We start from the raw sequence: 22430 nt of genomic DNA on the forward strand, positions 1-22430 counted from the left end.
CATTGTTCCCACACGCGTTAGAACAGTGGTCAGGGAACTCGGCCCTCATTACCCCACGCAGTGCATGTTTTGCAGGTCTCCTCACAGAATCACAAGTGAAATAATGAACTCCACCTGCGGACCTTATAAAATGTGTCTGTGAGTAATTAGTACACCTGTGCACCTGCTGGGTTACCAGCAAAACATGCACTGTGTGGGGTAATGAGGACAGAGTTCCCTGACCACTGTGCTAGAATGTAACCAGGATAAGAAATGTTACTTTATGTAGAACACACAGAATGCTATAAAACATGGCCAATTTACATACAATCAGTCGAGATTGTATAGAATTTGGGGGAATTGAGGCCACATCGTTCAGGTGTATACCCAGCATAAGACACTTCTTTGATTTGAACCTTATAAGAATCTTGTCTCCACCTGGAATAAATGTAGAGATTGCTGTGACATCGCTGACTGTGTTGTGTGCAATTTCTCCAAGCTGGTACAACTACAGGCTATCTGACATACACATCAAAAGCCCTGATCGCCATAAAATTACATCATTTAATCATCTGATTCTGACAGCAGCAAATACTAATGGGGCCTACACGCGTAGCGATTCCCTGGGCATTTTCTAAGCAATCTCACTAGATCGCTTTGAAAATGCCCCAACATTGCTGTGTGTGTGGGGGCCATAGTGATGCGCGGCCCCGGCGATTAATATCCAGAACACTGTCCCTGACAGATCGCTTAGCAAGACATCGCTGTGCAGCTCAGAACTCTCATCTTCCCGTATCGCTATGTATGTAGGCCCCATAAGGATGCCCTGAATGTAGTTCAAGGAGAGCGCTGCTTAGTCCGGTAGCAAATGTTATGTTATCCGTTTTAGCTGTAAGACCGCTGTACAGGTTATTTCTACTTATCCGTATTACCAGGGCTATTTTTCAGCAGGCTCCAACAGGAACTGAGGCCCTTATTCTAGTTCACTCTTTCTGACAAAATATTTCTTAGATGGACAAAACCATGTGCACGGCAGGTGTTACTTGTGCAGAGATAAATAGATTTGGGTGGGGTTTTACACCTGCCTCACCTGCAGTGCACATGGTTTTGTCCATCTAAGAAATATTTTGTCAGAAAGAGTGAACTAGAATAAGGGCCTCAGTTCCTGCTGGAGCCTGCTAAAAAATAGCCCTGCGTATTACTATATCTAGGGTAGCCAATCCCGCATCAGGATCAGCGGGTTACCAGGATTTGGCCCTAACATTGCTGGGATTTGAATCCTGGGATTGGAGTTTTCAATCCCAGGATTTTGGGATTAGACTGCACATGCTCAGAGGGTGCCTGGATGCTCCTAGTTTTGTGGCTCTGCGCAGCGTGATGTGGTCAGTGGTCACGCTGCGCCGGCTGCATTGCTCTGCCACTCCAGGCCACACCGCTCCCACTCCCTGCCACACGGCTTCCACCCTGTTTTTGGACTTCCCTCTTAATTAAAGATTGCCATCACCTCTGTTGCAGTGCCATCTTTCCCATTGGGCTTAATGGGCAGTTGCCCAGGGGCCCAAGGATTGTAGGGAAGACGGCACTGCTCCAGGGAGCTGCTGCGAGGATCCAGGCAATGGTATGTCAAGCTTGTAGTGCTATTTGCCGGGCAGCAGGGCGGGAAGCACTGCTGATTTTGAAAAGACTGGGCGAACACTGATTGGCCGGATGCTCAGCCAATCAGCGCCAGCAGCGCTTCCTGCTACGCCGCCCGGCAAATAGCGCTACAAGCTCCGAGCTGCCATTGCCTGGAACCCCGCTGCCCGGACTCCGCAGTGGTTCTGTGCTTGCGTGGGTTCACGGCAGGTACTCCAGTTACTCCAGTTTCCTCCCACAATCCAAAAATATACTGGTAGGTCAATTGGCTTCCCAAAAAATTAACCATACAATGAATGTGTGTGTGCACATGTGGTAGGGAATATAGATTGTAAGCTCCACTGGGGCAGGGAGTGGGACTGATGTGAATGTTCAAATATTCTCTGTAAAGTTTTCTCTGTAAATAAATAAATAACCGAGAAAGTGGAGAGTGATAAACAGCCAGCCAATCAGCTGTTACCTGTGATGTTACAGGCTTGGTTTGAAAAATGACAGGTAGGTGCTGATTGGCTGGTTATTTATCATTCTCCACTTTATCATTTTTGAAGATTGATGTATCTGGCCCATAGTCTTTTACCATCCCTAATGCACAGCAGAACTGAAGCTTGACTCTACTCCACCTGTTGGAAAAAAGTGTGTGTGGGGGGATGTGAAAAAATTCCGTGTGTGTGTGTGTGTGTGTGTGTACATATATATATATATATATATATATATATATATATATATATATATATATATATATAAATGTATTGCTACTATGTTGTATCTCCCAGTGTCAGTGTGCTTGGTGTTGCCTGTGACTGTATCCCACCCTCCTACACCTACGAGTGAGAGGACATGATGAACTACAAGTCCCAGCACGCCGCGAGCAGCTGGCAGGCAGGATAGCACAGGTTACATACTGACTGCCTGGCAGGCACTGCTAGTGACTGGGAGACCCGCCGCCGCCTCCGCAGTGACGTCACGGGTCTGGGCGGTGTCAGCAGCCAATCAGCGGCGCCGGTTGCCCTGGGCTGAGTCCTGGCTGCTTCGTGTGCACTGTGCAGTACCGATCAGTGCAGGAGGAAGTGGCTGGAGCCGGGTGCGAGGTGAGCGGCAGACAGGTGTGGGTGAGGACCGGTCCCCGGGCCTGTAATGCCAGTGTGAGGCGGGGAGACACCGGGACCAGAGGTAAGCAGCAGCCGCCGCTGTGTCTATGCTTTATGTAACACGGGGTTGAACTACAAGTCCCAGCTGGCGGGGCAGGCACAGCTCGCTCTCTCAGGTGCTATATAATGAGCAGCAGCAGCAGCATCTCCAGGGCTGGTAATGAAATCAGGCTGGTGTCTGGGGAATGGCACCTGCTGCTGTATACACCCATTCCTGCCTGGCAGCAGCTGCTTCCATGTGCTGTCCCTATGCTGTCATCGTCCTGTCCTGTGCTGCGCTGCATGACAGAGGGATGGCCACTGTCCACTGTGCTGTCATTGGGGTGCAGGGCTAGTGCTTCTGTATCCACAGTCACTCTGATAATATACATGTATCTGGAAAATACAATAGAAATACCATAACTACCAAACTCTCCATAAAGCCGGGTAAACGCCACGCTGAATTAAGCTGGGAATATTGGAACAAAAATCTGGAAATGTATCGTAGAAAATGACAATCGATCAATTGCTTCCAAATACTGGAAATTGGAAAACAATTATTGTTCAGTTTAATGTAATAAATCAAAGTACTTTAACCAATTAAATTACCGTTATTTGTTTTACAGCATTTGAGAACAAATAGTTGAATCTCATACGCTCCCATATATTGCTAGATTTTTGTTCCCACCAGAAAGATTGGACAGATAAATCTGTAGGTGTGTACCCAGAATTAACGGCAGAGACGACCTCTCGCTGACAGAGTGGACGGGGGTCTTTATCGATATTGAGTGTACACATAAAACTTTTTTTTATTTTTTTTTTTAATCGCTCAGACAGGCACTTCTGGGCGATATCAGTTTTGTTGTCGATGGGGCTTTGGACTGATTGCAATTTTTGAGGTTCAGTATGTTTTGGTCAGCATTCAGCTATGTAGATATGTTTACGTCAACAATTTAAATGTGTCGACATGAATTCTAAACATGGTGAGCAACAGGGGACCGTGTTTGCTTCTAGGTGGTGGTGCACCAAAATTTGCGGGCATACCACCAAAGCAGTTCATCATGTAAATGTGAGTGGTAGAACAGTGTATATAAAAGATTGGAATGGCAGTTTTCCAACCCCACCTCCTTTTTCTGTTACCAGGCCTGAGGTGTCTGAGCCATGTTTCTGTTATAGCCAGCAGATTGAGGTTGTTAGAGATAAAGAAGTCTTGAAAGGATGTTCATTTTTTGCAAAGAGAGCATTTACTCCATAAGACACTTTTGTATTGTGAACCCATGATATGTTCGAGAATAATGTAATTAACAGACATATTGTGTTGGCTGTGCAGCAAGGCCGATTCCGATATATCTATCTATTTGCCGACCACCCGTGCGCTTGCTGCAGGGGCTACTGGTGACTGACATTTCCACCAACCACTCCCAGGGTGGCTGTAAGCCTGTGACTATAGATCCTCCCCTAAGCCAGTAGTCTCTCCCCTCCCCATCCATCAGAGCAGAGGAGAGCAGGTTTTACGGGAACTAGTCATTAATCCCCAGAGTGTCTGAGACATCGATGTGTCACTAAGACACATCCCCTCGCACGCCTCTGCTGCCGGAGAAATCATTCAATCATCGCAGACCATCGAACGATTTCTCCTGGCTTCGCAAATTGAAGGCGGTGGGAACTGACTGTTATTTGTAAGTGCCGAGAGGGAGACGTGGCGTGACTGACTTAACAATACGCCTGCCGCCCGCCCCCGGCACACATCATCCCACCTGCGTACCCATGCCTAGCATTTTCATGGGAACACCAATAAAATGCTGGGTGTCCCCATGGGCGACCCTTGCCGCCATCCACCTACGGCCCACCACAGTTGCAGAGCCCCAAACATTAATTAGAATGAGGGCCTAAGAGACTAAAGTCTCCTGCTACACATCTTTGATTGTTGCGCTTTAGAATGGAGTTCGCAGGACATTCTATGGCGCAGAGTTGGCTTGTGATGTCAGCAGTCATAGACCCCTGCATCACCTCTGGTCCACAGGAGGAGGAGGAAACGGTAAAACCCGGGTGATGGAACAGGACGTCACAATCCTGTAGGATGCTGGGAAAGTCCTGACGGCTATGTTCTCATCCCATGCGACTACATCACTTGCGTCATTGACAATATTTTCATAATTTCTAGTCATGTATTTCCAGTGCACATAAACGATTCACAGGGACGCCATGGCAGATTTTATACATCTGGAACTATAGGGGCCTACACACGGGGTGATTTGAGGACATTTCCTAATCGTTCTCACTAGATTGCTTAGAAAATACCCCTAGATCCCTCCGTGTGTAGGAGCCATAGTGATGCCCAGCCGCACGCGTTGCTATTGCCTGGCGATTATATCCAGCATGCTGGATAAATCTACAATCTCCGGTGTCAGGGTCAGTTTTGTCACGGAAACCACTGGCCCGGACAGATCGCTCAGCACACACATCGCTGCGCTGCGCTGTGTGCTGAGCCTTCTCTGCACATCTTCCCGTGTGTAGGCCCTATTACAATAGATCATACAAAATATCCTACAGCTATCTTCCACAGACTCTGCTATACATTGTACACATAGAGGCAGGGAGATCACAGGCAGACGGGTAGCTTCACCCTGCTAATCCTCTGAGTGCGGCATTTCTCCCTCACACCCACTCCTTATTGCCTTGTGGGCATCTCTCATGTTAGATAGGAACTATTCTCAGCAGAACACCACAATATGTTCAAATAATAGGTATACGCAAGTCTTTATGAGTCTTAATTACCCAAGCTTTTTGGTTGCAATGTGACGTGGGGGTTGCACGTATATTTTCCATATACCGTTCCCTTTAAATTGCAGTTGAATTACTGATATTCGATTGGTGTTCAATTGGCGCACCTCCTATGGGTGATATTCAATTGGTACTTTTTATTGCGCTGACACTGTTTATTTGGTTTGGGTTTATCTACATAAAGTAACTAATCTAGACTAAACTAATGAGCGTGACTGTCTGGCTTGAGAGCTCAAACACAGCGGTGCTTTAGGAGAGGAGGAGGCCTGTGTGGCGTCTATTTTCTCTGCAATTCTGGCTTCATCGGGGGACTCTGGACAGGTAAGTATTGAAAATGGGTGCGGTGTGGGCCCCTTGTGCACCGCGCACATTGCACCCATTTTAAATAGGCCACTGTTCAAACTGGTTCCTTTGCGCTGGGGGTTGGTGAGCTGAAATGCAGACGATAGCTCTCTAACAGAGCAGTCGTTGATCAGCACTGTTGGGCGCCATCTGCTGTTTGCTTGTGCAAAAACAATTGAATTCCCTCTGTCTATTGTTTGATGTATTGATGTAAAAAGAGAGTAGCAATAACGATGTAAAGAAAATGCAAAATAATTAGAATTGGTCTGAATGGTGAGAAGTTACAATAATAAATGTATCCAAATGGAGGGTGGCGGCGCAGGACCCGCCAATTCTGATGGTATAAAAACAATAGTGGTCCTATCGGGTGGTTCCTCCTATCCAGCTCCATTGTTTATGTACCTGAGATGGAAATAATCTTTATATAATTATTCTTGGAATGTCTATTTAGTGTAATGCTTTGTGACCAGGGCCGGATTTCCCACTAGGCCCGTGAGGCACGGGCCTATGGGCGGTACCTACTGGGGGCGGCAAGCAGTGGCATGATTTTTTTTTTTTTGTTTGTCACTTTTTTTTTTTTTTAAATGACTTTTACGCTGCGCGGTAAGTGCCGCCCCCCTCCGCTAGCTCTGCCTGCAGTGTCTGGGAAGTTGTGTACCGGCGTCGGGGATCAATTGCTGACCAGCGCCAGAAAGAGGCAGCCCTGTCATGTCGCACTTTCGGCGCTGGAGAACGAATGGTGCTGCTGAGCACCCGGCACTGGGGAAAAGCAGCCAGTATAGTGCTTCCGGCGCTGGGGATCGAGTGAGGCTGCTCTGCGATGGCCCCCCTTCCCCACCAGTTTGCCTGACCATTGTTGAGACAGGAGTGGGGACCCGTTGGCGGCCAGATAGGGACTCAGGAGCAGGCGTCCCAGCGTGGTGTTGACTGTGGCAGCTAGATGGGAATTAGGCCCCGCCCCCGGTTTTGTGCTGCCAGGGATCGACCCGGGAACTGCAGCCCTGCGCTGCTGAAGGTATCGCTCTCTCTCTGTCTTGTTCGGGGGCAGCAAAAAAATGTGGTGCCTAGGGGCGCCATGGCACTGAAATACGGCCCTGTTTGTGACTATTTGATTTTACCTGCTATTTTTTTTTTTTTATTATGATTTTTGATTGATTATTTGTTTTATGTGTCTATGATGTATCCAATAAGAAAGTAAAAAAAATCTATATATATATCCATATGAGTGTAAAGTAATAACTGGTGCGCTTTGCTTTGGGCTGTTCAATCTTTATGATATACTGTATATAGCACATGTAAACTAGTGCTATATAAATAACTATGTATCTCTTTATAATGTAAAATAAATTTTCTGGGCTATGCTTCAGTGGTAACACTGTAATTCCCAGAAAATTTCCAGGAATGCCACTGTTTCCCCTTCCTTGGCGCCGGGCAAAGCCACTGTGCTGAGCAAGCGATGAGCTCTGCTGCCCAGCTCCTTCCTCCTGGTTGTGTGCAGCGTGAACTTGCTAACTTCACGCTGCACACAGCCGGATTGCTGTCGACATGGGCACCATATTAGTGCGCTCTCAATGCTCCGGGCATGGTGCTTCACTACTCGTGGCACTCTATTGTATTCTCCTTCTGTGCCCACTTACAGTAGATTGTGAATTAAGAACAAGTCGGTTTAAAAAGTAAATCATGAAAACTCACCTCGACCATTGACATGTTCATCTTTTACTTGTGTAAACCTTTTGTTAATGTCTACCAAGACCATGTAGACCGTTTTCCTGTCGTCCTATTGCCTATTGACCAGATACCTCCTGTTGTAAGGTGGGATAAGGAAATTTAAGACTTTTCAGTTCAGACAGAGATCAGATGTGTTCAAAACCTTTCTGCTCACTACATCATGTGCCATGTGACTGTGGTTGCCATGGTCACATGCCACTGCAGAATTCTAAGCAGCCATAAGAAACAAATCAAGGAAAAATGGTAAATGCCATAATTCTTATAGCCGGTTACAATGTGTGATGACATATATCTATGTTCATTACTTTGTACTTAATATTATCACTGCAGTATATTAAAGACATTGGAGGTCACCTCTGATTTCTGAGACCTTAATATAAGAGTATTTGTGCATCACGGTCACAGAAGTCCTCTCTGACTTCTCTTATGCGTATGACTGTACGGCGTGCAATATCCCATGTATATTCACTGAACTAGGTTGCAGTAATTCTGTGAATATACATGGGAAATCCTATTTCTTATGTTTGCGCTGAGTCTATAAATGAAGCAGTTTCACCGGGGGATAAAGGTTGATATCATCATGTAAATCAACTTAATCACTAAGTGACTGTCTTTAGGCTAATACATGAGAACAGCATTGCTGTAAAATACTATTTATTGCTTACAAGAAGGCCTGCTTTCTGGCTCCTTATTCCATTAGCAGCACCGTGACTTGTACACGTCTTCTCTGTTTATGACCTTGGATGAGCACGGGAGGAAGACGCTGCTCTTGGGGAATCGTGTTTTTTTCCTTTATGTATTCCTGTCACACTGTATGTTTGCCTAAGCTTCCGAACTGCAGCATCATTCATTTTCTGGAATGTAATCAGCCCAGAACTATTATGTAAATCTTAGGCTTTAATAGAACTGTTGCTGCAAACTTAGTAATGTTCTATGGGATACACTGAATACCCAATCCGATTGCACACACCATCTGTAGCATCTACTATACTATATTATACTATAGAATCTTCCCGATGGCGGACAATAGAATTGCATGCGCTGAATGGGGGAAATTTACTGATGGGAGTTCTATTTCACATTGGATGTTGCTATGCAACCAATCAGAATGTACTTAATATTTATTTAGCACCTTATAGAAGATAATAGGTAGTATCTGGTTGCCCATAGCAACATCCCACATCGCAACATTTCACATGTGAAATATAACTTTTGTCTTGGTAAATTTCTCCCAATGTGTTCTATGGGCAAAGTCGTTGATCTCCAAATCCAGTCTGTGCATATTCAGGCCTATTGGGAACATTAGTGGGCAGAGGTCATGTGATTGGACCACCCACTACTAGGGATGGCCATTGTTGCATTTACCATCGATGGTAAAAGTGCAACTGGCCATCCAATAGTGTATAACTATTTAATGGATGACCATCTATGTTTTAAATATCGATGGTCATCCATTTTATTTGATTGGCCTGTGGGCCAATCAAAATACGGGGGTGGGTATGGGGGGGGTGGGGGTGGAGCTATGCTCCGTGTCCCGACCCCTTGGGGAAAAAGCAAAAACGAAACTATTTGTTTAAGCTTAACATCGATGGTGGGTAACCATCTGGTTCTCCCCCCATCGATGGCAAAACTATTCAACACACGGTCATAAACCATCAATGATTTCGGTACTTGTTTCCTAGCACAGCGCCCACGATATTAAGTTGTATGACATCGCATGCCATATGCCCGCATGCGATGCGATTTTAAATTGTATAAGCACCCTAATGGGTGCTTACACTGTTAAATGCACCCCCACTATCAACGCCAACCCGAAGCGTGGTGGTACGCGTCCTCTGACCTTTTCATACCCCCACTATCCACGTCGGCGTGGAGTTGATTTTATATAGTGTGGCGAGCGCAGCGAGGGGACGCGTATTACTTTACATGTATTCCGCATCCCCTCACGGGGCTCGCCATGCTTCGGGCTCGGTGGCTCGCTGCACTCGCCACACTATATAAAATCAACTCCACGCCTACGTGGATAGTGAGGGTATTAAAAGGTCGGAGTACGCGTACCGCCGCCCCTCGCAGGCTGGCTGCGCTCGCCACGCTTCGGGTTGGCATTGATAGTGGGGGTGGCGTGGGTGGGTGCTTATACAATTAATTATCTTATGGGGGCACATTTAACATTGAAAACACCCATTAGGGTACTTATACAATTTAAAATCGTATACAATTGTATATGGCATATACAATTTAAAATTGTATAACATTGGCTGCCATCGCATACCATCGTATGCCTTATGGTATGCGATGCGATGGGCGCCGTGCTAGAAAACAAGTACCATGATTTCTAAAGGGGCACCTGTATTGCCTGAACGCATTTCTCTATATTTCGGCTTTTACTAAAGAGGCTGAAAGTGTCACTTAAGAAATCTGACTGCTCTACGCACTGCCTCTTCATACATTTTAGAGATCCAGTGTTACCCCCCCCCCCTTCCTTTCCAAAACCCCTGGTCACTGTGAAAAGGCCAATAAAGAAGTTATCACCACTTCATGCATTTGCCCCTTTAAACCTTTTGGCACAAGTACCAGTATATGTAATAATTCCATGTTGTTGGTTTGCAGGATGAGTCAGCATTGACATGGGCACGTCGCACCCTGGAGGTTTAGTGCCTTTCCCGTTGCCATGGCTTCAGAGATGGAGAAGGCCGACGCCCTCCTCCAGACGTTCAGCACGGCCTCCGTGGTCTCCAGCTTAGGGCTGGGCATCTTCTGCTTCTTGGCCGACCGAGTGCAACAAGCGACTTTCATCCAACAGAATGACTGGTTGAGATCCATGTCTGACAATGCAACGCACGGGGTGATTGGCATGTGGTCCTGGGCCATCGTCATCGGCCTAAGGAAGAGGAGTGACTTCTGTGAAGTTCTGCTTGCCGGATTCTTTGCTAGTGTCATTGACCTGGACCACTTCTTCCTGGCTGGGTCCTTCTCCCTAAAGGTAAGTGGTTTCCACTAGAGGGAACCTCATCCACACCACATTTATTCACAAGCAAAGTACACATGGAGGTTCAATGTAAATACACAACACAAATGACCCTAAATGTATATTTTTGCAGCGCCATAGGATGTGTATTTAAATGCACAATTTAAGGGCTATCCTCAGTGCGGCTGGGCACCTGCATTACTGACATTACTCCTAATTATATTATTGCCTTAATGGCATTATTTCAGGTTGCCACAGCGACCACGGCAGGCTGAATCTGGGTTATTGCTAGTACTACTTCTTCGCTGAAAATCTCCAAGGACCCTTTCACACTGGCCCGTGATCCAGGTCCTTCCTGGGACAAATTTAACACAAAAGAAAAATAATTGTGCTGTTGGTCCCTTCCTGGGACCAACCCTGCTCCTTACCCGGGTTAGATTCCTGCGTCATTGGACCTTTTGGAGTTATTTTTCAAGATTCCTGTCACAACATGCCATTAATGCATCAGGCCCTTTCTCTCACAGAGTGCAACTAAGCTGATCATCCACTCATTGGTCATCTCACGGCTTGACTACTGTAATGCTCTTCTCACCGGCCTTGCTCAATCCCAACTAGCTCCTCTCCAATCTGTCCTCAATGCTGCAGCCAGGCTTATCTTCCTCTCCCGCCGCTCTAATTCTGCTACTCCCCTTCAACAAAATCTGCACTGGCTTCCATTCCCCTACAGAATCCTCTTCAAACACCTCACACTCACATACAGGGCCATCTCTAATTCCATTGCTCCATATATCTCTAACCTCATTTCCATTCATACACCCTCCCGCCCTCTACGGTCAGCTGACGACTGTCGTCTCTCCTCCACCCTGATCACTGCTTCCCATGCTAGAGTACAGGACTTTGCCCGTGCTGCACCCCTTCAGTGGAACGCACTCCCTCGCTCCATTAGACTCTCCCCGACCTTGCAAAGCTTCAAACGGGCACTGAAAACTCACCTATTCATCAAAGCGTACCCTTCCACTGCATAAACCAGCTGGTTCTCCGACCCCTTGCCTGTTTCCTGTTTACATCCTGCTATCTAACCACCACCCCCTCGCTTGCACCTCTTGTAATCTGTCTGTCTCCCCTTCCTACTAGATTGTAAGCTCCTCCGAGTAGGGCCCTCTTCCCTCCTGTTGTCAAAGCCCACTTCTCTTCACATTTCACTCACAGCTCTCCTTTACTCCAACACTCAGTGACCATCTTCGTCTGCATACTCCTCTCCATCATTGGCCTCAAGCCTCTAGTTGTATGTTGATTGAGTCCTCACTACTTATATCCAAGCTGTAATGTGTATTGATCTGTGGCGCTCTTTATTTGTACTGTATTTTTGTTATTTATTCAATGTTATGCCAAGTTTTGTCTCCCTGTATTGTTCCTTTGTAAGGCGCTGCGAAACACTTGTGGCGCCTTATAAATAAAATTATAATAATAATAATAACCTGGGTTAACCCGGCAATTACACAGATTTTTGTGCTGGCTTGAAACACAGAAGTACACTTATGCCCCTTTCAGACCGCACTTTGGAAACGGTATATTGCCGTTTTTTTACCGTTTTAAAACGGTAATCTGTGCGGTCTGAAAGGTGCAGATCCAATTAACCGGTTTGAAAATACCGTTTAAAAAAACTGTCTTTCGTATGGGGGCAGCCATTTTCCAAAAGTCACTTATCTTATAAGAAAAATGACTTTCGGCAAATGGCTACCCCTATACGAAAGACAGTTTTTTAAAACAGGTTTTCCTATGGGGCAGCCATTTTCTGAAAGGCACCTTTTTTAATAAGTGCTTCCGACCATACTGCAGTGCCGGGATCTGCAACCGAACTCAGGTACCGGCTGCACGGAGGGGAGGGGGGGACGAGGGGGGGCTGCACGGAGGGGAGGGAGGCGGCGCTGAAGGCTGCACTGGCTTTGACCCTGTATTTGGAAAGTTTCCAAAAACGGGTCTGCCAGTGTCAAAAAATCGGCACTTAAACGGTAATATACCGTTTAAGAGGTGCGGTGTGAAAGGGGTTTGCATTGTTAGTAAATTAGTCCTTCTGGTTGTAATGGAAACTAACAACTTACAAAAAAGGAAGGTAGTTATCATTGTTTCATGGTCAATCCTGCTCCGTATTCAGTGTTCTTATACTGAGTAAATAGCTACTGTACACTATAATGTCGGCCCTCATTGTTATGGCCGCGGTGTTGGCTGAAGCGTTATTTTTCAATGGCACAGGTTGGAAACCTTGCAATGGGGCTGTAACAAAAGCGGTTGTTTGTCTCATTGTCTGTGGGGAATCTATTTCAGGGAGATTGCAATAGAACGGCCTCCGGCATTGAGCCTCTGCATTAGATCTGTGATACATGTGTTCTCCAACCTTCACGCGTCCTTTGCTGTGCGGGGCTCTTTCACCCTGATATAGATGAGACCATGGCGTTGTAGAGATATTTATACTCTATTTAAATACATTTCTTTTGGGAGCAATAATTCTCGGTTGTGACTCTGCTGCTTTACTGCGTTTAGCAAGTTGCTGGGATGCGCGAGACAAGGACTTTGTCATGCTGCGCGGTGACACCAGTGACATGCTGCTCACAGCTGATCACTGATGGGCAATTTTGCAGATAGCCCTGTGATCAGATAGCTGGCTGGTAGAGGCCAGAGCTTACGTCACCCTCTCTGGAAATGCCTGTGTACACCTGTGTTATTTAAGACACTCCCAGAAAATGGACAGTAAACACCCCCAAATAGCCCCCTCCTGTCAGTCAAGTTGCGAGGGGATTGCAAATTTTATTATTATTATTTTATTTTTTTTCATTCATTTACTTATTTTTAACCCCTTCATTGGTAATCCCGATAATTTTCCGGGCTATGCCTTAATGCCCAGACTGGCAAATTCTCGGGATGGACAGTGTTTAGCGTTGGGCTGCGGTGCCGGCTTATGACAAGCCGCGTTGCCGCATGTAGGGAAGGGGCGCAGGGCCGGGCAGCGGTTGATGGACTGTTCAGCGGGCGCTGCCCGGACCCGGGGACACAGTGGTGAGGGGTTTTTTTTTTTTTAGAGCGCTCCCCAGAAAAAACTTGCCCAGTGGGGGAGCACTTCCTTTAAAAAAAAAAAAAACCACTAAAGGGGTTAATGAGTTTTTCTTCAATTTTTACATGTGATTTATCGCTTGCGTTTCAGGAGCTGGCAAATATGGCTTTATAAAGCAAATTGCATGTAATATATTGCAGGTGCTAAGCACAGTCGCAGTGTGTACCTGACGCCTATGTGCAGCAGGTCCGAACTCCCACCCAATGCACACGGGACCCCACAATGGAAGGATTTTTTTATTTCTAAACCTGATCCGTTAGAAGTGGATGAAAAATGGGCAGCTTTAGATTGAGATTGATGAGATAATCCTTCAGAGTGTGGAATAAAGTCATTGTTTTTTTTTTATTTTTTACTAGGCTTTTTTGCTCTTCATTCAGAGTTGTACGAAAATGCATTTGCAGCTGCGATCCCATACGCCGGTAGTTCCCAAATGTTTTGGCATCACGGCGCCCTAAAGTCTCACAATTTTTTTCACCCTATTCACAGGCCAAAACATTCTTATTTATAATTCGGGGAAAGAATATCACATCACATCACTTACGCTTATATGTCATTCTTGGGTTCAGTGATGTGGTGAGGGATGGGATTGTCAATGTATTTTATGATTGGCAGCCACCAGCACTGGTTTTGCCTGTTGCATTGACCATATATTATTTGAAATGGTCCTGAACCACCAACCCAGGGCACCCGTACAGGTATCCTAAGGCCATATGCAAAACTATCAAATGCCATAGCCGCCTGTATTTGTATTGAGACGTCCGCCAGTGACTTTGCTAAGCCCAGTGGCTATCGCGGACCATTTATGTTTATAGATCTTCTGAGTATCATTTTGGTCACTTAGCAAGGCCGCAGGAAGTGAGAGACAAGCGCTATAGCAGCTGCGTACAGGATTGCAGGCTCAAAGGTTGCAACACGCCTGCATTCTTTTGTCACCGCTCCACATTCCCATTTCCATGCAGTGCCTGACAGTACTCTCTATGTGAATGAATCCTTTCTGTGACCACCATGGTGGCAGATGGCCAAGGGTAAATAAAGGCCCATACACACTGGGGGATTTTGAGCTGAAAGACGCTCCGTTTTATCGTTTGACTTGCTTTCAGCTCAAAGGCCGCGCAGTGTGTACAGGCAGCAGTGAGCGCTGACGTGGACTCCTGCATCATCGCTGGCCCTGCCGCTCATCTGCTGGTATTATCATGGAAAGCAGTCTACCCCAATGAAAATCGCCAGGATGGGCAAAAATCAATGAGTGTGTATTTTGCACTGAGCGATTTTTAGCACAGCAATAGTCGCTGTGCGTACACGCTGGGCAAAAATTCCCCGTGTATGCATGAGCGATTGCTTCGTCTGCTTAATGAAAATGAAAAGAAACCTACTAGACTGTATGCTGAGACTGTTCAGAAGCGAGAGGCATTTATTCGCTGTGTACGTAGAACGTTGCCAGGAGGAACGTGACGGGTTTCCCTCTTATCGCCTCTTCCAGTGAGCGTTAGTTAATGTTGGCAACTGGCTGCGTATGAGAGATATATAATGGTGCCATTCTCAAGGGGATAGGGAGATAAAAGGTTAAATGTAATTAAGTGTTTGTAGCAGAATGAGAACGTGTAGCGGTTTGATAGGGCCATGTGGGTGGTTTCTATGGAAACAGAGGAAAAGTTCAAAGAATGCAACCACGTATATTTATCCTTCCGGAACAGATACAGATCCACATCTGTGCATCCTTTTTTTATTTTATTTTTATCCACTTTTTTTTAAATGATTAGATTACCTTTTCAGTGATACTTTGCTGGACACGTGTAGGCTGTTTTATACGTTATCCTTTACCTTGGTAATAGTTATAATCAATTCAGATAAGGCGATCTCTATGGGCAGTATTCAATGAGAAAAATTTGCCGTGTTTTATGGCGAGTTTGTGCTATTTTCGCGTTGGAAGGAGCATTTTGCTCTCCAAAAGTGAACCACCCTATTCAATGTGATATTTTCGCCGTCTTTTGAAGTGATTTTCGCCGTGTCTCTCCGTGTAGCAATTCTCCATCTTTTCATGGAGAACTGGAATGTGAACTTTTAAACTAAAAGGTGTTTTTTTTTTTTTTTTTTTTTTTTTAATTTTGGTGTCAAAAAATCAGGATTTTTTTTTCTGTGAAGGGGCATGTTATTTTTATTCATGTGCTTATAGCACATGAATATATATTTAATAATTTTTTTTTTTTTTTTACACAGAGCAGCCAGCAGGGGGCCGGAGCTCTTGAGCCGCTCATTAGATATTCATATATTCACTGCACCCGATCATTACATATGCACGATCGGGTGCAGTGAATACTGGGTCCCCCGCTGGCTATAGGGGGGGGGGGCAGCTTGTGCTGCCTGGGTCCCGGGGAGCCCCCCTCCCCTCCACATATGTTCTGGGGCAGCCAGAGAGACTTTAATCTTCCTGGCTGCCACCGTCCCTCGGCTCCCTGCCAGCTTCCTGCCGCGGACGCTCGTCTGCTGCAGGGGTTAAGACTCGCCGCGAGTGGCGGCGAGTCTTAACCACATTGAATAGTGGGAGCAGGAGTGGCAGCGAGCCCTCCGGAACAGGGCGAGTGCATGGCGAGTGAAAAAATCTCTCGCCATGCACGGAGAAATTTTCTCATTGAATACAGCCCTATGTGTAATCCCTTATCAACAGGCATTGTGAGGGGCAGGAGTATTACAATCTCTAACCAGACACATTTAGGGTGGTTGTTGTAACCCTGTCACTGTTGGCACAAGAGCCTCCATGCATATATTACAGCTACTAATGCAGAATACACACCAGTACGATTCGGCCTCAATTCACCAGATTTTGATTTTGATTGTATGTAAATTGGACATGTTTTGGGCCATTTCCGACCTGATGCGCATCCCCGCTGGTCGTTTTTCAGAGCCTGCCTGCAGCAGCTAGGATTTGAAACAACCCCTTCAACTGGGTACTAATCTGGATCGGATCGTGTGCTGCAACCGATTGTGAGACGATCGTACAATTGTCTTATGATCTGCATTGTTCTGGTGTGTACCCAGCATTAGGTGTACCAGCCACTGCAGGAGTACAGCTGCAAGAAAAGCTGGGATGTTCCTCATGACATAAATAAGAGGCTTCACCTCAAAGGAAATAACAGACGCATTTAAATTTGCATCCACCTACAGGCTCCCATTCTCCTCTTTAAAAATTATTTATCATGTATCAAACTGACGGAACTCCGAGTAACCGGGGCGGGTTATTGTTATTCCGGGAATGGAGAGGTTTAGTCACCGGAGGTACTTAAGGTAGACTGTGGTGGGTGGGAGAGGAGGTTAGGATTAGGCTGCCGGGAATTGTTTAGGCACCTATAAGGGGGTTAGTATTAGGCTGCGGGGGTAGTGGGTAGGTTTAGCTGGCAGACTAGGTAGGTTAGGCATAGGCACTAGTGGGGAGGGTTAAGGTCAGGCTGCAGGAGGGGGGGGGGGGGACAGGAGCAGGGTAGTATATTTACCTAACCTCTGTCAGGATACCTCTTTTGGGATGCAACCTCTGTAACCTGACCGCCGGCATCCTAACTAACGGTATTCCATACCCAAACCCAGGTGTAGCCTTATTTGAAAGAAAGCCGGCCATTCAACGTGGCTGAGCTACCCCATACTGGCGCAAGCACACTCGGAGGCCGCAATGAAGCCACTTGTACAAAGGAATGAGCCTGTGTGGTGCAGACTGCACATCCCTCCGAAGTATGGATGGCACTTCATTCGGCAGAGTGGCTCACTTTATGGGGAAGATATTTTCTTTTGAGTGTCTCTGTATTTGTGGCCCAGAGAACTTTATCCACTGCCCCTGTTGCTGCAGATAAAGTTGGAGAGGTATAAGTACTGCAGAGTATGGGGACTGCTGAGGACTATGGACCCCTGCCCATCAATGGCCTATACAAATGGTCACATTTATATTGCACAATGATAATTGTCATGCATACAGACCTATCTAGTACTAGACCACCACAGTAATAGATTACACACCAGAAATCCGGCCCTGGCGGCCATGTAACCAGAGACTTACTCAGCACTGCGATGTGCAGATCGGGGCCACTGAGGATGTCGGCAGCACTCCCTCCTAATACCCGTGAGCTGCCCTGCGCACAGGTCTGAATCGGTTCTAAACGTGCATAATTTTTTTTATGATTTTTATTCTCAGTCACTAACAATATTCTATTTTCCCCCTTCTTTGCATAGGCCGCTCTCAACCTACCTCATCGCCCTCCTCTGCACTGTTCCACAATCATTCCAGTTGTGGCCGTGGCCCTGAAGTTCCTTATGCAGCTGCTGAGGCTGAAGGACTCCTGGTGTTTCCTCCCTTGGATGTTGCTGATATCTTGGACGTCTCACCATGTCCGGGATGGGATCCGTCATGGACTCTGGCTTTGCCCATTCGGAAAAACTGCCCCGCTTCCATATTGGCTGTATGTGGCAATCACCGCCTCCTTGCCCATTCTTTGTTCTCTAATCATGTACCTAACTGGAACGAGAGAAATGATGACCAAAAAGCATGGAATACACATAGATGTCTGAGGAATGGAAGAGTAGAGGGGTGTAAATTCTGATGGGTCTGGTTGCATATATATATTAGTGCATAGAAATCCATGGCATTCAGAGACTTGAGATTAGTGAAAAAAATAACTTGATCCAATCATGATGCAAAAAGGTAAATATGATGTTTCGGGGGTACGGCGCCTACGATTTCAAGGTGCAGAACAAGTGGGATTTATATTTTGCACCATGATTGGATAAAGTAATTTTTTTCACTAATCTCAAGTCTCTGAATGACACTGATTTCTATACATGTATCAATACTAGCTGGAGGCACCGGAGCAAGCCAAGGACAGTGGCAGGAGTGAGTGCCAGTCCGCACAGATAGCGCGCATATATATTATTACACACACGTGCAAACGTTTGTCAGGTATGCAAAAAATGCTGTAAAGTAGTTTATTATTTATCAGTTAATAAAATGCAGAGTTAAGGAACAAGTCAAATCTAAATCAAATCAAAATTTGGTGTGACCGCTCTTCGCCTTCAGAACCTCATCAGCTCCTCTAGTTACTTGCACACAGTGTTTGGAACAACCTCCCTGCAGAGTTTGTTCAATTATCTAAACTGTGGTGCCGTATCATAGCTTCCAGGACTCCTTGTACTCCTTTATGCTGGAGATCAGTCTTAATGACATTGGCTGTACGTGTGGTGGTGTTGCCCTGCTGCAGAATAAATTTGGACCCAGTCAGGCTCCTCCCTAAAAGTACTGAATGATCGATAAGCAGCTGCCTGTATTTCTCAGCATTGAGGACACCAGTAATCCAACTCTAACTCCATTTGCTGAAATGTAGCCTCAAACTTACAAGGCGCCTCCACCATGCTTCACTGCATTATTGTACCGCTCTTCAGCCATCTCCAAACAAACTGCCTTCTCTTACACGGGGGCGATTTTGTGCTGTCTAGCTGGCAGCCCTGTAATGCAGGGCAACGCCACCACACATACAGCCATCTCTGGTCGCTGATGAAAACTAGAAACTGAGCAATATATCTCCCCCGTGTGTACGGGGCTTTACAGCCCAATATTTAACATTTTGACTCCTCCGTCTCACCTGCTACCATTTTTTTTCTCCCTAGTTCCCATGTTTTCGTGCATAGTCTAGTCGTTTGGCCTTCCTTCCAGGTTGAAGGTATGGCTTTTTAACAGTAATTCTTCCATGAAGACCACTTCTGGACAGACCTCTCAGAACTATATGGGTGTACCTAAGTCCCACATGGTTAACTACCTTGTGTATGTTGCTTTGCTCAGGCTTTACATGGTGTATGACCTTTCCACAACCTCAGTTTTGTAGCCCAGTTTGGCTGTTCCTCACCCAGTTTTAAACCACCTACACAGCTGTTTCTGTTTCAGTTAATGACTGTGTTTTTAGCCTACATATGAAAATGATGATCATTGTCACCCGATATGATTAGTTAATCATACACCTGACTATAATCCTACAAAGTCCCTGACTATGTTCAAGTGTACCTAGAAGAATTGATGCTATTTTGAAGGCAAGAGGATGGTCACTCCAAATATTCTTTCCAACCAAATATTCTTTCCAACCTTATACACCTGACTAAAACTTTTGCACAATAGTGTGTGTGATAGATAGATAGATAGATAGATAGATAGATATATCTATGGAGGGAGATTTTAACACTCATTGAGACTAAGTTTGAATATGAATTCCAGCTATACTTTTATTGCTAATTGTATTTTTATTACATTTATTTTTACATTTGAGTAGAGGCATATCTTTGCAACGTGATGTCTGTATGTGGCGGATGTGGCTGGCTATTATGCGTGGTCATAGCGCAGACTGTATTGCTCACGTACATGGGTACTATGATAGTAACACTGGCCTTTTACTTGCTTTTTATACCCCAGGTGATGATTGTGATAAAACCTTTAACCAGATGTTATCCTGTCCAATCAAAGCAGAAGCAAATATAGGTCCACAGAGCACCAGCATAAATCATGTTATATTCCGTGGCTCTGTAAAAAAACCTCTGTTGACTTATTTTGGATTACTTTCCAGTAACCCTGGCATCCATGTGGTATATATTATCTCCAGCAGGTGCTCCTACCTGTAATCAGTAGGGGAGGGCTGCCTGAAGAGAGTACCTGCTGCTGCCTTCAATGCCAATGCCTGGTTCCTGGCACCTTCATAATGAAGCTGACCGGTGCCTGGACTGGCACATGCACAGTCACTCCTGTGCGACTGCGCAAACACTCTGCTTGTCTGGACTGCACTGACTGCAGCCCATTGAAGTCAAATTGGGCTGTATGGCAAGGCAGGGAGTGGCTTTGCATATCGCAGCCAGGACTGGCAGTCCCTGAGGGAGGGAACACCTCCCAATGGGTTGGCTTGTGGAGTATGTGACTCACAGGTAGACCTTCCAATAAGAAATCACTGCCAGTCATCTGGCTCTCTCCCGCAGTGGCGGATTGTACTGGGGTCCTGCAGCCCATAGGCATGATCCACCATGAGGATGGAATGGACCAGAGCATGGATTACACAAATACAGGGAAACTCGTGTGATGACGGAGGCCCTCTGCACAGTGTCTCGTTTCACTTACAGCCATGTATAGCATTTCATTTTCTTAGGATACATAGAATTAAGGAGGCAATTTAGTGCTGTCTAGCTGGCAGCCCTTAATGGCTGCCACAAAGAACAGCTATAACACTCTATTATTTCATATATTTGTAATGTAGCATTCCATCGACAAGGACACTACTGAGACTTCTATATCTGTAAAGACGTGGGCAATGATGATTATATGCTCATTATACAATGCAGGATATGCTTACACTGGTGGTGGTTTAGTGATGTCACGACCTTGGCTTACACAATATTTATATGGTGGATCCATATCACACAGTATGTTACAGTGAACATATACACATCATTCCCTGTCACTGTCGATTTTCCATACCACACAATAGATGCAGATTATTTTCATCAGAAGCCAATTAACCAACCAGTAAGTTTGGAATGTCATGCATGCAGGGGGAGAACATAAAAACTCCACACACATGGGGACCTGCTTTAAATTGAAAGCTGGTATTGGACCCATAACCACAGTGCTGTGGGACTGCAATGCCACCATCCATCTAGTGAATGTCCTACCTCCCAATAGGCCAAACAATGGGGCAGTTGTATTAAGGGATTTAAGCACCTTTCACTTTATCACTTCACCAGGATTAATACTGTACATCTGTCCCCATGTATATAAACCTTTTTTGGCTGTGAGCATCGGGAATTGACCAGTCTAATTATGGGTCAGTTACTGGATATGCATTTCCCAAAGCTCATCATCCTGCGTCAGTGGCTTAGCTGAATAGCTATATAAGGAGTGGGTTTTATGGACTCCAAATACTGTACACATATGTACCCATCCCTTCACATACTGTACACATCCCTTCACCCGCAATGAAATCTATATTGTAATACTGGTACTGAGTGGTTCCACTAGTTCAAGAAGATAACGTATATATACGCACACAGGTAAAAATGTATATTATGTAATAATTTAATGTTTTTAGTGTTTTTCTTACACAAATGTAAAGAATGTGTTTTATTTATTTTAATAATGAAATTAAATAAATTGTATTTAAGCACTGCTGCAATAAAAAAAAAAAAAAAGCATATTGCTCCTTTCTGTAGAAGTTTGTTGCGGTCGTGTCATCAGGTGGTGATGTCACCATAACCGTTTGCAAATGCAAATACAAAAGGTAAATAATCTTCACTCCTATACAGCGGCATGGATTCAGAGGTGGTTCTGCTGCTTATATAGAATATATGGTAATGGCGCAGGAGGTTGTGTCTGGGGTTATCTTTGACACAATCGTCTACCTGCGTGACAATGGACAATTGGGATGTTGCAAACCGGCTGCCGTAACACCTACCGAAAGGTCAGTAAATCTCTTATGACCGATCTCGGCCCACCTCACTATGCACTGCTACTGCAACCTAACCTGAATCAGACCCATTGCGAGATATATCTTATGAGCTTTTCTTTTTCTATTGTGAAACACAATGTACAGTAACTGGACTCTTTCATTTTATAAAAATTAATCTGCCATTTTCTTTGTGTTACTCCTGATAATTCTGATATTCTTTTGTTTGAGTGCAATACCTTCTTCCAGCCTGCAGGTGTCACTATTACAACAAAAAATATATAAGGATTTGGGACCGCACCCACAGA

The 22430-nt window shown here is 45.4% G+C and overlaps 1 protein-coding gene across 1 annotated transcript; it reads left to right on the forward strand.

The window, feature by feature from the left end:
• Positions 1-2626: 2626 nt before the first annotated feature.
• TMEM267 (transmembrane protein 267) lies at positions 2627-21843 on the forward strand. The gene is made up of 3 exons (XM_083154030.1): positions 2627-2784; positions 10206-10578; positions 17888-21843. The coding sequence occupies exons 2-3, from the start codon at positions 10267-10269 to the stop codon at positions 18221-18223; spliced, it is 648 nt and encodes a 215-aa protein (XP_083010156.1). The 5' UTR covers positions 2627-2784; positions 10206-10266; the 3' UTR covers positions 18224-21843.
• The last annotated feature ends 587 nt before the right edge of the window (positions 21844-22430 follow it).

This window comes from Crinia signifera, chromosome 1 (assembly GCF_055691185.1).
Source record: "Crinia signifera chromosome 1, ASM5569118v1, whole genome shotgun sequence".
In the NCBI taxonomy this organism is placed as follows: domain Eukaryota; kingdom Metazoa; phylum Chordata; class Amphibia; order Anura; family Myobatrachidae; genus Crinia; species Crinia signifera.

Bases quoted from the DNA above. Each gene is read 5' to 3' on its own strand.
- TMEM267 (XM_083154030.1), top strand. From the start codon at position 10,267: ATGGCTTCAGAGATGGAGAAGGCCGACGCCCTCCTCCAGACGTTCAGC. The intron at 10,579-17,887 runs GTAAGTGGTTTC...TTCTTTGCATAG, and splicing joins CTGGGTCCTTCTCCCTAAAG to GCCGCTCTCAACCTACCTCA.